This window comes from Meles meles, chromosome 11 (assembly GCF_922984935.1).
Source record: "Meles meles chromosome 11, mMelMel3.1 paternal haplotype, whole genome shotgun sequence".
NCBI classification, from domain to species: Eukaryota; Metazoa; Chordata; class Mammalia; order Carnivora; family Mustelidae; genus Meles; species Meles meles.
This window is the reverse complement of record NC_060076.1, coordinates 91,621,117-91,638,130: the sequence shown is the minus strand read 5'-3', so window position 1 is coordinate 91,638,130 and position 17,014 is coordinate 91,621,117. Positions and strand designations below refer to the sequence as shown.

Sequence of the window (17,014 nt, the reverse complement as noted above, 5' to 3'; positions counted from 1 at the left end):
TCTTTTTTAAGATTTATTTATTTGAGAGAGAGAGTAAGGGGAGGAGCAGAGGGAAAGGGAGAAGCCCAAGCAGACTCTCCGTGGCTCATGGAACCCGCCAAGGGGCTCCATCCCACAACCCCAAGATCATGACCTGAGTGCAAATCAAGAGTCAGAGGCTTAATCGTCTGAGCCACCCAGGCGCCCCAGTTTCTGCTTTTTCACAGTGCACGTGGTATACCTGTATAACTGTTGAAAGTTAAATAAAAATCTATAAATCCACCTACTTCGTCCACCCACCCCCGGCCAACAGGAAGAACACCTAGCAGTCTGGATACTGTGTTGTGGTAGCGCCTTCAGCCGGCTGACCGTGGGCCTCGGGTCACGTTAGTAGCATCCTGCTGGTGGTCGGTTCCCCCATCATGCCCCGGGCCGCCCCTCCCCGCGTGCTGACCCGGGCAGAGATTTCAGCCATGCCCACAGGACTGTGTTCCTGCTCCAGAGGATTTTGCACTCCTGGTTCCCTTCTTGCTGGAGCCGGCGGTAGTGTCGCTGTCTGGGGGCCGCAGCCGCCTCGCCGGGTTTAGTTCTGAGCCTCGGGAATGCGCGCAGGAGGCTGGGAGTCCTACGGGGGCCCTGGAGGCACTGAATTAGGAGGCGGCTGAAAGACATACGTGTGAAGATGTCAGCCCTGCACTGACTAAACAGGGAACGTGGGGGAAACGGGGAGAATGTAAACACCAGGAGCATCCAACGGGGTGAGCAGGTAAGACCCTGCACCCCCCCAGGAGCAGCAGCAGGTGGGCCGGGAACGCGTGCGGTGTAGACTTCTCCCGGCAGCACCGTCGGGCTCAGGATGAGCTCTAAGATGGATGTTCACCCTGGTTTGCCAGACCCTGAGAAGATGCGCAAGCAAGCAAATAGGAATGAATCAAGAGGAGAGGGGTTTTGGCTGACCGTGTGATGTGATCGGCTCCCGAAGACATTTCGTGGACTGTGCTGGGGGTGCTTTTACGCCAGCTGTCAGAACGATCCGTGGAAGAGAGGAACCTGGCAGGGAAGTGTGGAAGGAGAATGGCATTCGGAGTCCAAGATGCTGGTTTGGGAAGACTGCCTTTCTGATGAGAGGGTCTCTACTCTTCCCACCCCAAGGCTCCCAGATTCTCTTTATTGTAAATACTATTTATCGGTTTCTTTCTTATCATTCCAGACAGTTCTGTGTAAACACTAAGAACCTGTTATGAGCTTTGCATTTTTCATTCACCGGGACATCATGGAGAGCGCTGGGCATAAGTACGTCTTGTTTGTTTCCTTAAGGAAACAGTGATGTTACATGGCACAGTAAGAATCACCAAAATATTTAGTCACCTCATTCAGGTTGTTTGCAGGGAATGTCCCTGTCTGCACACCTGCGCTTGCGTGACTATGAAATGGAGTTGCAGCAGAAGGCATCTGCACGAGCTCAACTAGTAGGAATGAAAATACTCCCGCGAATTTTGGAAGAGGGGATTGTTCTGCGGCCCTGATAAGCAGGAGCCATCAGAAAACATTTTAAACCAATGGATCAACTTCGTGACCGGTTTTTACAAGCCAACCAATCACTGCCATCCCCACCTTCTGAAAGCCAGTCAATCAGGACCAAGACTCCAGTCAGGGCCAGTCAGAGCCAAGACTCACTTCAGTACCCAATCAATCAGCAGTCTCACTGAGTCATGGTGCCCATACTCGGAGGCTATGTCACCCCTGGAACGCTGCCAACCCCTGAACCCCCGCTTTCCACAACACAGAGCAAAAATGACAGCAGTCTGCTCTATGCAAAGACAACGAGCCTGAGCAGAACTTCCCTTTATTTTACTCTAATCAATAAATTCATTATTGTCATTTTAATTCCGATGCTAAGTGATGGTCTCATCGTCCTTTGTTGCTGGACATGCTGCCAATTACATTGTACATATGCGTCTCTACATATTTATGTATTTCTTACATGTACACTGTATTATAACTCTATAGGGTAGGTTGTACTTTGAGGTGGATTGAAGGGATTTCAGAGTAAATTTGTAAATTTTGCTTAGGCTTTGACCATAAAATCTGGCCTCCTTATGAGCTTTGACCCTGTAGTCCATTTTTAGAAGTGTAATTGATGAGCCATGCCTGGATGGCTCAGCCCGTTAAGCATCAGACTCTTGGTTTTGGCTCAGGTCATGATCTCAGGGTCCCAGGATGGAGCCCACAGCCCCAAGTCCTGGGGGGCTTTGTGCTCAGCAAGGAGACTGCCTAAGGATTTCTGTCCCTCTGTCCCTCCTCCTGCTCATGCATGCTTGCTCTCTTTCTCTAAAATAAATAAATAGATCTTTACCAAAGAAAGTGGAATTGCCGAGTAGTGAGACAGATATTTTGAAATTTGAGAGATTTATCAATGTACATAACAATCATCAATGAGCAGAATGTTTCACCAATGTGATTTTGAAATCTTTTGTGATTCTACAGAAGAAAGATTTTCTTTAGATTTTTATTTCACACATTCCAACTTGAGCTTGAACATCTGATCTTATTTGTGAAAAACATTTGTATTTCCTTTGTTTTTGGTGAATTGGTAGTTTGTAGCTTGTGAACTAAATGATGATTGAAAATTGAAAAATCTAATTATCCTCAAGGCTGATTATTCCTCTCAGTTGTAGTAATATGCATAAAAAACTGGGAAAATAATACTTCCTTTTTGTTTACCAATTAAATGTCCTCTTTGACCAATTTGTTCCTGATTTTGTTCCTGATTTTCAGAGAAACTTGAAAAACAGATTGTTTTAAGATACGAAGGAGGAAAATTCTCCGAGTGTACTAAGGTTGAGTTAGTTCTCCGTCCCCACTTGCGTTAAGCCTACACAAGTTAAAGTGGTTTTCTATTTTTAAAGAGGAAGATTGCAGCTTTTTTAGAGTACAGCCCTTCTTAGCTGCTACCTGGGGAAGATAATTGGCAGGTACCACTGAAGGTCGATGCAAAGTACTGAGTGTTGCCCACTTTGAAAGACCTAAGGAGGCGTGGGCTCAGCAAACCTGTGGGCAGCTGGGCTCACAAGTGACCATTTGGGGCTGTTTTTACAAATGGCCAGCATCCGTGTTCCTTCCTTTCTTGGGAAGGTATATAAAATAACATTAATAAAATTCTTTGTGTAGGTCTTAGAATTACTAAGCATTTTTACATACATTATTCCTATTGCCAGACCTGATGGTTATACTATGAACTGTTGCTCTTTGGGGAATAGAAATGAATTTCAAGTCCACGCATGTAAGTAAGAATTGAGAAGATAGGTGCCTGGGTGGCTCAGTTGGTTAAGCCTTTGGCTCAGGTCATGGTCCTAGAGTCCTGGGATGGAGCCTGCCCTGTCTCAGGCTCCCTGCTCAGCAGGAAGTCTGATTCTCCCCGTGCCCCTCCTCCTGCTGGTGCGTTCCTTCTCCCTCTTTCTCTCTCTCTCTCAAATAAATACACTTAAAAAAAAAAAAAATTAAGAAGATAATCCAGGCCATTACTCTGTGAAGTTAAGTTTATTATTATCCCCTTCTCGTAAGGTGGAGACCTTGGGGCAGAGAGAGGTGAAGAGGTGGGAGACTGCGTTGGAAGGACACATTCGCTGACTGAGAGCCCTGTCTCTGCTCCATAATAAACTGGAAACTGTATACATAAATAACCAGAACGCTATCTTCAGCCTTTTCTTAATAGTGACATAACTTCTCGAGGATAATAATTAGTGGTGGAAGAAGGAGAGTAGACCCTTAATGCCAAACTACAGAAGAAAGGTGAATTTATTTTGAAAGCTTTCCAATCGAACGCTGTATTAGACAGACGGCAGAAGCATTGCAGGTTTAGATCTGATGACAAAGCTTGGGAAAACTGTCGAAAATGGCCTGCTTTGCATTTATGTGTATATAAAAATTGTTTTGAGATTTATTTTTATTTTCTGCAATTAGTTGGAATATGTTGTCTCCTTGTGCCACTTCTGCCTCGGGAGCTCAGCTGTTTATTTCTCTTTGTCCCTGGAACACACACACTGCAGTGCGCCTTGACGGGGAGCTCAGTGATAGAGTGTCTCTGTCCTATTATGCAATTCCCATTTTTAACTTGTATGGTAAAACTGTCATCCTAATAATGTCCTCATACCAAAAATTAATTTTGATCCTTGAAAGGTAAAAATTTATGTGCTCTGTGTGTGTCAGTGTTCTCGGCAATCTAATTGAACAGTTTCCCCCCAGACCATCATTATAAATTTGACGAATTTGGCAGACCTCTAGGAGCTACCGAGCTGCACATCTGCACTGTGCTTGTAAATTTCGAAGATTCTTTGCTTATCGCTGATTTAAATTTTCCATTAAGAAGGAGAACTCAGAAGGAACAGGCAATTCATTTAAAAGAATCAGAGACAAAGTAGATTCTTAAGCAAACAAGGGGGACCCAAGAGACCAGTGGCTCAGACAGTTTTTCCTAGTATGTAATGGCCCGACTCTTAAACACGAGCCTCGTCAGTGTTTGCTTCGGGTGCAGCGAGGAAGCCCAGCGCCCCCCCCGCAAACACCGTGTTAGCTTTGCAGCCAGCTCCCGCGTCAGATTCAGACTCTTAATGATTAGGAATGCCTTCCTCCTGTATGTTTCTCATTTTGATGGCACCGAATATCTGTATGTATTCGTTTTTAAATTGACGTTCACCGAGCTTTTACGATGGGCCGCCTACTGTCTTTCATTCAGTTCATATTGTCTGAGCGGCCGCTAGGAATCAGGAGCTGCGTGAAGCACTGTGGATTCAACGGTGAGCAAAACCGACGCTGGTGGGGCTTACAGCGGTGCAGGGGAGAGGGGTGTCCATGAAGTCATCACACACACACCCCCTACATACACAGGTGGAATCTGAGATGAGTGCTCCGAGACAAGTGAGCAAGGTGCCCTCAGAGCCTGCGGAGTGCAGGGTGATTTCCCTGGGCAGCGTCATTGCTTTCCTATGCAGGAGTCATTCAGTCTTTGCACGGAGTGTTTGGTTCTGGAGTTACCATCCTCGCTTTGCGGATGAGGACTTCAGGGCGCTGCAGGAGGTTCAAGTGCTCCTTGTGCTGTACTTCCAGGCTCATGCAGGAATGACAGAGGGATGAAAGGGATGTACTCATTGGTTGACAAGCAAGGAGTTAGGGCTCTTTAAGATAATCCCACTCTCCTTCATTTGCCCCTTCTGGAAATTTTGTGTCAATGTGTCCCTGAAAAGACAAACAAGCTATTATTACAGCTTTGAAAGGACATGGAAATGGTTGAGAATATCTGTGGCAAAACCAATGAGCGGCAGATTTCACTCACTTGTAACTGAATGCGGCAGTTATCCTGCATTATCTCTCCGCACTTCTTCAGCTTCCTGGATTAGCTGCTGCACGTTTTAACCTGCGGCTCCACTTTGGCTGCAACTCCTTCCAAGGCTGGAACCGAGTTGCATTAAGTGAAGTCCACCAGCAGCAGAGCGGCAGCGCCCAAGATCTTGGGAGAACTAGAATTATTGTGCGTGAGGGAGTGTGACCAGCATTGCCCTTCAGAATGGGACTAGCGCTAATCCTGGCCTAAAGGTACATCTGCAACCATGGGATATGTACAAATGACAATGCGTGTAGACCACTGAATAAATATCAGCTGTTGTTCTAAACATACAGATGACCTGACAACTGGGTGGACTGAACTGGTGAAGCAACTTTCTTCTACGTATGGAAGAATTGAAAAGAATATGGGTGTGTTAGTGAAATACATACTTGTACATTTTTTTGGTATCATCCCTTTTAGTCTTTCTATAACACTATCTAATAAATCAAATAATCAAGTGTATTCTGGCTTCTGGTGAGTTGCTAAAAGAATTAGAGGTGGGGGCGCCTAGGTGGCTCAGTGGGTTAAGCCTCTGCCTTCGGCTCAGGTCATGATCCCAGGGTCCTGGGATCCAGCCCCGCATTGGGCTCTCTACGCAGTGGGGAGCCTGCTTCCCCCTCTCTCTCTGCCTGCCTCTCTGCCTACTTGTGATCTCTCTCTCTCTGTCAAATAAATAAATAAAAATAAAAAATAAAGAGGTGGGTCAGTAAGCTTTCTATGTCTGCCTTGTAATTTCTGACTGAAGATCAAGAAAAGAACCTCGTGAGAGATCATGTATCTTCTCATCCAAACACATCATCCCTCTGGGGAGAGCTCCAAGCTGACGATCAGCAGAGTCATTTCTTTGTAACTGACTTGCAGGAGGTCTGACCCTGGATTTAAATAGGGATTGGCAGATTACTAATAATTATGTTAGTTTTTCAAAATGCCCCTCCCACCCTGCAATCCTCTTCTCAATCCAGCTTGTTTTCCCTAATCTGTCTTTTTATGTTTGCTTTTGCCTCCATACAAATGGATCTGGAGCATCGCTGTTTATTTGCTAGTTTACAAAACATGCCAGTGCGCCTCTGGGCATGAGCACCATGTAAGTCACTAAGCCATAAACAAATGACAGAACGACAAAAACAAAAATAAGTAGAGCTGCAGCTCGTGTGTCTTGTAACTAACCAGTCTTTTTTTTTTCTCTTATCAGAGGAGTATGGAGTCAATCCTACATACATCTCTCACACCTGTGGATAGCCACACTGGTTTTTGTCTGTTTTTCAATAACAAAAGCTGATTTAACGCCAAGATTAGCTGGCCAATAGGAAAAAAAAAATGAGCTGACTCTTGTAAAATAATTCCAGTGGTAGCCTTCAGGTGAGGGAATACGGTTTATTTCGGCTTTTGTCTTTTTACTTTTACTTTGTCCTGTTTCCTTCCAGGAGTGCGGAGAGTGATGATAGCTCTGAGTCAGTTCTTGTTCTGCAGCGTCATTTTATCTCTACACGGACCCCACAGGGTCCTGGTGGCTTGTTATAAAAGCTTCTGTAAATTCAGGGCACCAGAGTAATTTGCCTGGGCTGTTCCGGTAATAAGGAAAGCACCTGGGACTGGCCCCAGATCTTCTTCCTCCCAGGCTCCTTAGCACCCTTCTCAGCATGATTGTCCCTTCTTTGCATTCCCAGCCCTGTGGGACTACTCCCTCCCAGTAACCCTGGATAAGGTGTTCATGCTTATTTTAAATAATCTCCATGCCCAGTGTGGGGCTTAAACTCATGACCCAGAGAATAAGAGTTGGATGCGCTACTGACTGAGCCACGCGGGTGCTCCTGGACCCGTCTTCTGGAGAAAGTGCTGTGTCCTCCCCACGGGGTCAGCAGAGGCATCACTGTGCCATGAAGCTAGGGAAGGTTAAGCATCGGGCCTCTTATTTCATGGCCTTCGTGATTGCTGGGAGTTGCCAAGGGTCAAAGAGTAATCTACCACCTAAAATTATGTTTAATAATCTCTCAGTTGATAGCTCAATTAGGCCTCCCACAGTTTCATTGAAAATAAAGAATTGGATATTACCTGACTTTTAACAGATTGTAGTCATTTACTTTCTGTATACCTAGGGCAGTATTTTAACTTGTCTCTTTATTTAGTGCGCTGGATGCGTTTGTACTCCGTGGCAATTAGCCTTAGTAAAATTAGGATAAGGGAAAGATGGCTTTCCTTAATAAAGTGAGCATCTCCATTGTGCATACTCCTCAGGAAGATCAGTTTTAGGAAAAATACTTGTGGCAGTAGATCTGGAAATCCATTCCCTTAAAATCCTCCAAGTTGGGTCTTCGCATACCATGGCTTGAAGCCCACCAGTGTAGAGAGTGATTGTTGGATCATTCTCTTGCTCTCTTCCTCTTTCCCTCTTTCTCCGTGTAGTTTGTTTTCCAAGGAAGAAGATAAACACTCTTCTTGTTTTTCCCCATAATGTCCCCCATCTTTCATAATGAAGTTAGTCCTTCCTGTATTATGCAGGACATTGAGCTCCTCCAGTAACTCAGGGCTAGTAACGATGCCTGGTATGCTCCCCCACTCTGCCCCCTCTCTCAGACCACCTCATTCTGCACCTGCAGGAACAGCAGGTGTGCCCTTCACCAAGCTGTGGATGCAGAGGCTGGGCCTAAGCTTTGAAGTGGTATCTTGCATTGTCTGATAGTTACAAAGGTCTCTTCGCCAAGCACCATCAAAAATGAATTACTGTGGTAAAATATAGTCAGTTCCTGTCATTCAAGATAGTTATATTCTAGAAAGCTGCTGCTAACACTGAACCGTTGCTCCTAGAGGAAATACAATGTTACGTTCCTACAAGCCCCTGGCTACACTTTTGTCAGTCAGTATATAACCTTGTGTTAGGTGTTTATCTGTTTCAAGACACATTATTTTAATATATATTATTTACTCATTAACGTTGAGTTCACAGCCGACAGCACCATAACTCATGCCTAAGCCAAGATGATCTAAATCGAGTATTTTCTCTGTAAGATACCTCACAGCCATCTTGTGCTTAGGAGCGGTAGACAGTACTGTGCTTGGGGACTGTTTTAAACAGCAAAATCCCCAACAAATTGCATATGAAATGCGAAAGACAGGATACTAAATAGACTGCAGAAAGACCGCTTGTTTGCAGGGAAAGAGCTGAAACAAGAGGACAGAATGTCACTTTGCTCAGCCTCAGCTGGGAATGTGTTCATCAGGTGACTCAAATTTTCAGCACCCAGCGTGCGTCGGCAAATAATCGTGAAGGCATTGGTAATATTGATTTGAGGGCTACATTTTGGTGAATAGGTAAAATCACAAATATGGGAAACTCAAATAAGAGTTTTGACTCCAAGTGTTTAATGGGCTAGATCACGGGCGGATTATTATATTCCGTTTTTATTACTTATGAGTGACATCAGAAGCTTTGTGGCATGTAGAAATTTATTTCTAAATTGTTCCGCTGAGGTGCAGATTTTTTTTGTGGAGCACCATAACAAGCCATGTGGCTGTCATGTTGCTGAGGATAATACATTTTGAGATCAGGGGAAGGGGGAAGGGGGCACTCTGGCCTGAGTTTCTCTGAAGCAATGTCTGGACCAGGAGGTGGAATCTGCTAATAGGTACAAGGAAGAGCTCACCAGGGGTTGAAGAACCTAGTCTAGATTTAAGCTGTTGAAATGTAGCCCATGAACAGATTGGGGTGCTCCCTGTGGAAGATAGGAGATGGATGAAGGGACATATGCTCACCCAGAGATCCTCTGATCTCCAGGTTTGCACCCACTGCCGGACTTCTGTTCTCTCTCTCAACTCAGCACTTGCCCATTGAAGACACTTTGCATGCTGAGCTTGCTGTCACAGGCCCCTGCAGATGAGCTTAACTAGAGGTCCTTTTCCAGGTGTTACTTGGGGAATGAAAACTTTGGGCAGATTATACTCAGGAGAAACGTAAGTGCTCCTGAGTTGATGCTGTATGACAACAGTCAATCAGGAGGTGGCAATGATGGGTTGGGGGGGGGGTGTCTCAGGGAAACTGTGTACCAGGGGTCCTCCTCTTCCTTCTGAGAGAACTTATGCCTTCTAGAGGATACACGAGACGAAGAATCTGGATCATGGCTTTGGATTCATAAGAAGAAGAATCTGGATCATGTCTTTGGCTTCCCCAGTTTGATCCTTTGGCCCCATTCATTCTCTGCGAACAGCTGGCAAAGCACGGCCTCCTTCCTCCAGCACACCAGAGATGGGAACTCAGCAGAGAAGTTAGCCCAATTCATCTCAGCATGTTCTGTTACAGGCTGGAGCTCTTCTGTCTTCCCAGTAACTCTCCTGGTTTAAAAAAAAAAAGTTTGGCAGCCCTGAGAAGAAATTTTGGATAAACTGAAGACAGAAAGTGGAATGTAGTGGTGGTTCAAATAGAGGTTCAAATAGAGGTATTCCATCCAATACAGAAGTTGGAGAAACTGATTCATGGAACTTTCTGCTGGGGCTTGGGCCAGGTAAATCTGCTCAGATATGCATCCGGCTACTCAAATGCCGAACAGAACATTCGCAGGAGAGGAAGCCTAAGGAATTCTTACCCACCTTCGAGAGGGTGGGAAGACAAGAGGGAAGAAAGTGGGAACCTGTACGTTTTTCTGTGTTTACAGTTCTGGGGCTTTGAGTTGTATCCATTTGGAATACCAAGAAGTTAGTCTAGTAGCTTCTAACTTTGGAAAGTGGTAGTAAGTGCTACTGGAGACTTACTCTTGTGTCTGAGCTGTTGTAGAGGACTTCTGCTACTTCTCAGCTATAACTGGGTGAGTTAGTTACTATTTTGTGCCTGTTTCCTGATCAGAAAAGTGAGGGCAGTAACACTATGTCTTCCCCACGGTGGTGGGAAGGAATAAGTGAACAGTGTACATGACATGCTTAATACAGTGCCAGGCATGTGGGAAGCGCTGTGAGACACCATGGTTAGTTCTTGCTTTGTCCTCCCAACTGCCTCCTTCCTGTGGGTATCGGCTCGTCCCTCACTCAGATGATGCTAATTTGGTAATGCTACCAGTCTCCTTGGTCCAAGTCACAGCTGGGTAGACCCATCACAGGAAACTAGTCCTTTACAAGTGACCCTAGCTGATTTGGAGAGGAGAAGGAGCGTCGCCTTTGCTGGAATGTAAATTTGTGGTACCTTCCAGTATATGACCAAGACCTTTCTGTACAATGGAGGCAAGGCCATGTGGTAACCTTGAGTTCCTAAATCTAGTCATGACCAGAACTTAGACTTCATCATAATATTTTGATTTTTTTTTTGCTCAAGTTAGCTGAAGTTCAGTGTCTTCCCCTTGCATTAATGTGGAGGAAGGACTACCATTGTTTTTTTGTTTGTTTGTTTGTTTTACATATCAGAACTCCAGATTTCTTGAGCATATCGTGGGAATTCTACTAAGGTCAAGATACTGCCCTTCTAGAGATGCCTTTTTTTTTTTTTTTTTTTTTCTTTTTAAGCAATCTCTACACCCAATGCAGGGCTCAGACTCACGGCCCGGAGATCAGAATTACATGCTTTACCAACATCCACCATTCACTTTTAGTGTAAATCAGACATCTGTCCTCCCAGATTTACTTTCCAGTTACCAGGTGACACATATGAAGGCTGAACAAGGCTTTTTGACAGAAGCGTAAAGAGGTCAAGAGTACTTTGGAGGGTCTTCAGTAGCATGGAAGTACGTAGTGCCATCAAGGATCGATGACAAGGGAAAGGACAAGTGATTGATGAGGGAAAGGACTTGGGAAGGCAGGAGAGCACTTCGAGGAGGTCAGAAGCAGGACAGGCAGAAGGATATAGTAAGGGCTGGGGTAGGGCAGAATGCAAGTGTTCTGTGGGCCTCAAACTAGAAACCCTTTCCAGAACTCCAACTTATTAAAAGGACATCTGATTCCAGGAGGCTCCCAGGGCACAAATCAAAGCCATGAGGCAGATGGAAGTAAGAACAAAATAAGAAAGAAGAGCATGATACTTCTTTGATAGAGATAAGAGACAAAGAAGGAGGGAAGAAAACTTCTCTGGAGGGAGTAAGGTGAGGAACCCGAGTGGCTACATCAAAAAAAGGACAACAATGGGATGTGGAGTGGGGGTGGGGGAGACCCTTGAGACCAGGCCTTTCATAAAGCCTGGCTGGGTTTACCAGTCCAGGTGGGAAACTCTGAAGTTACAGACCCCATGGCCTCTGGGGGAGCTCATTGTTACCAAGTCAGCCTGCGGGAATCCCAGTGGATGTACAGTCCTCACTTCCTTCCTGCACTCCATTCTGCCTGGCGCATCAGAGACCAAGGACACAAACAAGCTGGTTCAGAAAGTGAAGGAAAGTTCCCTTTATGGCACTTGAGTCTATGACTGTGGGGGACACTGGTCAAAAGAAAGATTACTTCCTCTTCTTAATCCTCTGCACCAGAAGACCAACTTCGCTCTGCACAAGACTAACGTGTGATGTGGCTCCCTGGGGTTTGGAGCCCCTGTCCTTTGACGCCGGAGCCAGCTGGCTAGGTTGGGTAGCTGTTGGAGTCAGGCATCTGCTTGGGGACAAGAGTCCCTAGCCCTTCTGACCCAGGACTAGAGAGATGGTTCACCATCCAGCAACAAGCAAGTTTGCAGTTCCAAGTGATGGGGGAAGAATGTGGTCATTTGAGCCCTGACAGTTGCATGAGGGTCTCAGCACTCCCCCACCACCTGGCTGCTGCTGCTGCTGCTGTCGGGACCCTGTCAGTGAAGAAGCATTCTGCACTTGGGATGGTTGCTCCCACGTGGCCATGAGCACCCCAGAACCACCTGGACTGGGAGAGAGCCCACCCAGCAGAGAGCCCGGGCCAAGGCCATTTCCAAGCCAACGCCCACGCCCACAGAGCAGTCCCAATGAACAGCAGGTGTCACCCTTCTGCTTCCAAACCCCCAGTGCCTCCAGGTGCCTCGTGAGTTCCCCAAACTTGAGCGTAGGAACAGCGGCCTGGAGGGGTGGCCCCCCAGCACCTGCGCAGCGCCTGCGGTGTGGGGGGGGGGGGGGGTGGCGACGCGGGGACGCGGGGCTGCAGGTGCCCGCAGGAGTCCTGGGCCGGCAGAGGTGGACGCTCGGACTTGCGCGGAGGTGAGGAAGGTGGCTTGCGCTTCCAAGTCCCTCCCCCTTCCCCGGGCAGTTTCTTGGGGCGCCGAGCAGCGCGGAGGAGGCGCTCGCACCATGGCCCAGGTCCCCGCGCGCCTGGAGTTCCGCGTGCAACTGCGCTTCGTAACGGAGGAGCAGCTTTTCGGGGCCGGGCCGCTCTCGGCCACGACCCCGAAGTCTCTGCGACTGGAGGTGCACCCGGAGGGGGAGGAGGCGGACGCGACGGTGATTGACGGTGAAGTACTGAGTCCCGCTTGAAAGTTGGGGCCGGGGGCGCGCGAGCGCGGTGCGTGCGCCCGGTGCGCGTTGGGTGGGTGGGTGGGGGGGCGCGGCTGCGTGTCCAGGATGTGTGCGGAGCGCGCGTGTGCTATCGGGCGCGTGGAAGTGTGGGTTGTGCCGTCTCTGTCGCCCCGGGAGGTGTGCACCCGAGGCTCGCCTAGAGGAAATGCCAGGCTACTTCCCCCCTACTCCCGCTGGCCCAAATCGGGTCTCTCTTGCGCTCCAAGAACTTGGGAGCCGTGGGCAGCCGGGCCCTGAGAACTTGTACTGGCCAGAACTTAGAGGTGTCAGAAGTCAGGTCTGGAGAAGACAGGCGCGCGATGTCCTCGCAGGGCACCTACTCAGGAGCATGGCAGGGCAGGGAACCCCGTCTGTCTCCTTACTTCCAGGCCTGCTGTGCTCCTGTTCCCTCCCCGGCCGCTGGCCACCCTCCCGCCATGCCTGTAGCTTTCTGTGGGCCAAGTTCTGATGCTTGGGAAGGGCTGTGTGGCTTGTTCACCAGTGGGAGTGGCTGTCGTGGCCAATGTGGTCTCCACTGGACATTACATTTTGGTTCAAAAAAGGGACCTTTTACAACGACGGGTGACCTCTGGCTTCCAGGAGCTGTGGGTATGTTGAGGAATGCTTTTAATTCGTATAGGATCCTAGACTTTTTTGAGAATCCAAGGAAACCTATAGAACTGCCGGGCAGAAAATGTGCATTCCGCAGCATCAAACTTTACATATAAATAAGATGGGATAACAGCTCCTCTTGGCAGCTTATATTAAATACCCCGTTCTAGTATGCGGAGGGAACAGAGCCCCAGACAGCTGTAAGCCTCCAAAGACTCCTGGAGTTTCTTTTTCTGGCCCTAACTTCTTAAGATTCTGAGAATTGTTTAAAGTGCTCTGTGTTGGTTTCAGTGGGAATTTCAAATAACACTACTACTGACCTGCTCCTCTGTGAGAAGGAGAATACAAGTTCACTGCTGTGTCTCCAAGGCCTTTGGACAGACAGACACAGTAGATACTCAATACCTGCTTACTGTGGGATAATAGAAAGCCTTTGCATGTGTCTTCTCGCTTCCCTCTGGGCTGGGCTGGGGAAGTCTGGGTCTTTAAGAGAGAAATATTAAATATTATTTGCCTGGTGGCTTAGCTGGAGTCTTGGCAAGGGATCAAAAGCCTTACTCAGCAACTCCTAGATTTCTCTTTTGGTTGCAAGAGGGAAAAACAAAAAAGGAAGAAGCTTCCAGTCTTTCTCCTGGGAATTTTAAAACTCAAGGTGCCAGAAAAGTGTTCATTTTGTCAGTGATGGTCATCTGATTTAATGGGTAGCCAGGCACGTCAGAAACAAAGGCAGAGATTTGAGATTTACACATTATTTGGTGTCCATGAATTTCTTTCCCACAAATAATGTGTTAAGAGAAGAAATCCCTGAGGTTCAGGGTGATTGAAGTCATAGACTCTTCTGCAAGTTACGGATGCCTGGCCTGTGTGGATGTAATTACCTTACAGAGAGGAATATGCTTTCCCTTAATGCAGTCACTAGAGTCTAGAGGTAACCTCTGAGGGATGGGTTAGACCAGAGTAATGGAAATGGGAAAATTAAAGCTAGGGCAGGCAGTCATTGTCACCCAATTTTGACAATTCCTTGGGAAAGAATCACTAACCAGAAAGAGGAGAGCTCACTCTCTTATAGCTTAAATCCTGAAACGCAATTGTTAAAGCCTTCTATGGAGAGTTTTGGGAGAGAAGCTATTCTGGAGTTGTTTTGTTAGTAGCTCATTTTACTGTGTGACCAGCTAGACCGCTGTAGGATGGGCAGGCCGAGCGAGTTTAAAAACAGATTCTCATGAACTCTTAGAAGAAAGATTTGGGTGTGTTCAAATACAGTAGCCGCATTTCGAATGGTTAGGACTTCCTCCTGGGATAAAGCCTTTTGGATGGGTCCAGAGTCCTTAAGAATGGTTCTAAGCAATGTACCTTTAGAAAATGGTACAGTTTCTTAGCTCACATATGGAATTAGTTACTAAACAAGTAGGGTCCCGAGTAACGGGGCCTGGATTCAAGTCCTGGTGCTACCTTTTATGGGCTGTGCTGAGTTTAGCAAATTATTCAGCCTCTGTAAGACTTCGGTTTCTTCCTCTGTAAAACAAGGATGGCAGTACACATGTTATGCCATTAAATAAAATAATGCATGCATCATGCTTGGTGCAATGCCTGGCATATATTAAGGGCTCAGTAACTATTCACTGTTGTTATTAATGTTATTTTTATATTCTGTCCCCCAAACAACAGTTTTCTCAGGCTGTTCTGAGGAATAGCTAGGCTGTATTTCTATGAAGATGTTTCAAAGGAAGCTTAATTAAGTTTGGTAGATGATAACGGGGAGAAACAGAACAATCTTTTAGATTACTAATCTCAGTAGCTTGTCATGTAAAAAAGGGAACAGAGCAAGAGAAACCAGTTTATTCTCATTTCAACCCCCCCAAAACTGACGATGATTTTTATAAAGGGAACGCACCAGGAGATCTCTGAGAAGACAGTCATTCATTCCTTTTCTTTCTTATTTTTTTTTTTGAGTCCCTATCCTCCCACAAGCCTGCCTGAGACCATGCCTGATTCATCCTTTTATCTCCAGAGTCTTCCACAATACTCAGTACACACAAGACATCGATAAAAGTTTCTTGAGTGCATCAGTGATTTAAATCAAGAATTTTTAAATGTTGCAGAAATAAAACTTTAAATACCGAGCACTGAGTGCAGAATCTGAGTTGCCCCCAAATGATTAAGACAACTGATTTGACGTAGTCTCTAGAGGGATGTTTTAAAATACAGTATATTCATAGAAAACTTGAGGTAAACCAGGTGCTGAGTGCCGCTGGAAAGTTAGCTGCTTATAGTTCTCCGCGGGGGGGTGGGGGTGGGGGCACACAACGCCATTGTGGCGGACACAGGAAGAAGCAATAGGTGTGTTGGGGGTGGGTGGGAGACAGACAGAGTAAGGGAAATTGTGGGTAAGAGACTTCACTGTGGTTTCTGTGGGAAGGAATGGGGGAGGCAAGATCAGCAGGCTTAGCTTGACAGGTTTGAATAATTTCAGCGGGGTCTGGAGAACCAGGGCTGTCCCAAGTTGTCTGGCGCCTGGCTGCAGGTTGATTATGGCAGGTGGATAGTGGCCTGGAGAGTGAGAGCCCAGTCAAGGGGTCTTGGAGGTGTGGGCTCTGAATTGGTTGGCTTGTGTTTGAAAAGTGTGCTTGCAGTGAGTTGTTTGCTCTCTCTAGGAATTGGTTAACCTAGGAGGGGCCGTCTGGGGTCAACAAGACCCCAGATGTCAAAGCGTCAGATACCAAAATAAAAGACGTGTTAATACAAGGGAGAATCAGAACATAAGAGAATTGGTAGGGATGGTATATAGGGTGGGTGTGGCTGGCTGCTGGGCTGGGAGGGGTGGCCTCAAGCAGGATGGGCCTCTGGGTAACGTCTGGAGTTCAGGTGACAGGGAGAAATACTATCTTCATACCTCAAGTATGGGGAAGAACTGGAAGACGGAGAGAAAGCAGAGAGCCGGTAGGAGATGGGCCTGCTGCTTCTCCACCCCTTCTTCCAAGGTCAGTGCCATGATGGGGGTGGAGGGGTGGAGGAGAAAGGAATTTAAGAACTGAGACTGTGTCACACAAAGTTTAATGGTAGACTGGATCTCCAGGAGAAAGGAGAGAACATTTTTTCCCTTGCTAAGTTTAGCGCTGTCTTTTAATTCATCTGGAAGAGCTAGGGAAATATATAAATAAGCCACACAAATAATCAAGTATAAAAATGCAGTGATTTTTTTTCTCTGAGGTATTTTAAAAGGATGCTAGGTTTTTTGTTCCCTCGTGGTTGCTCGTCTCATTAGAAGGGGAGAAAAGAGCAGAAGAAAAGTCCGAGCAAGACAGCCTTTGTATCACATGGGAGTATTAATCTCCCTTCATTAAATTCTGTGATAACAGACTCAGGAAGTTGAAGCCTATGATCAGAATCCTGAAGTCAGTCCCCTACAAATGATATAGGCATTCATTTGCTTTTCATTCAACAGATATTTATTGAACACGTTCTGCACTAATCACTGGGGGAGCAGTACATGAGCTGGATAAAGCCTGTCTGTATGGAGCTAATATTTTAATTGGGGGAAGATGCTCGCCAATGACATAGCAGGACAATTTCACAGTGAGATAAATGGTTTGAAGAAAACGAACCCAATGGAAGAAGAAAAACAGAC

General features: G+C 46.6%; 1 protein-coding gene across 1 annotated transcript in view; it reads left to right on the top strand.

The window, feature by feature from the left end:
- Window positions 1-12,570: 12,570 nt before the first annotated feature.
- The window catches only part of LOC123952617 (histone-arginine methyltransferase CARM1-like), a 287,622-nt gene continuing 283,178 nt past the window's right edge, over window positions 12,571-17,014 (top strand). The window contains exon 1 of the mRNA XM_046021869.1: window positions 12,571-12,730. Within this exon, the coding sequence (XP_045877825.1) occupies window positions 12,571-12,730 (160 nt within the window). The remainder of the gene's footprint in view (window positions 12,731-17,014) is intronic.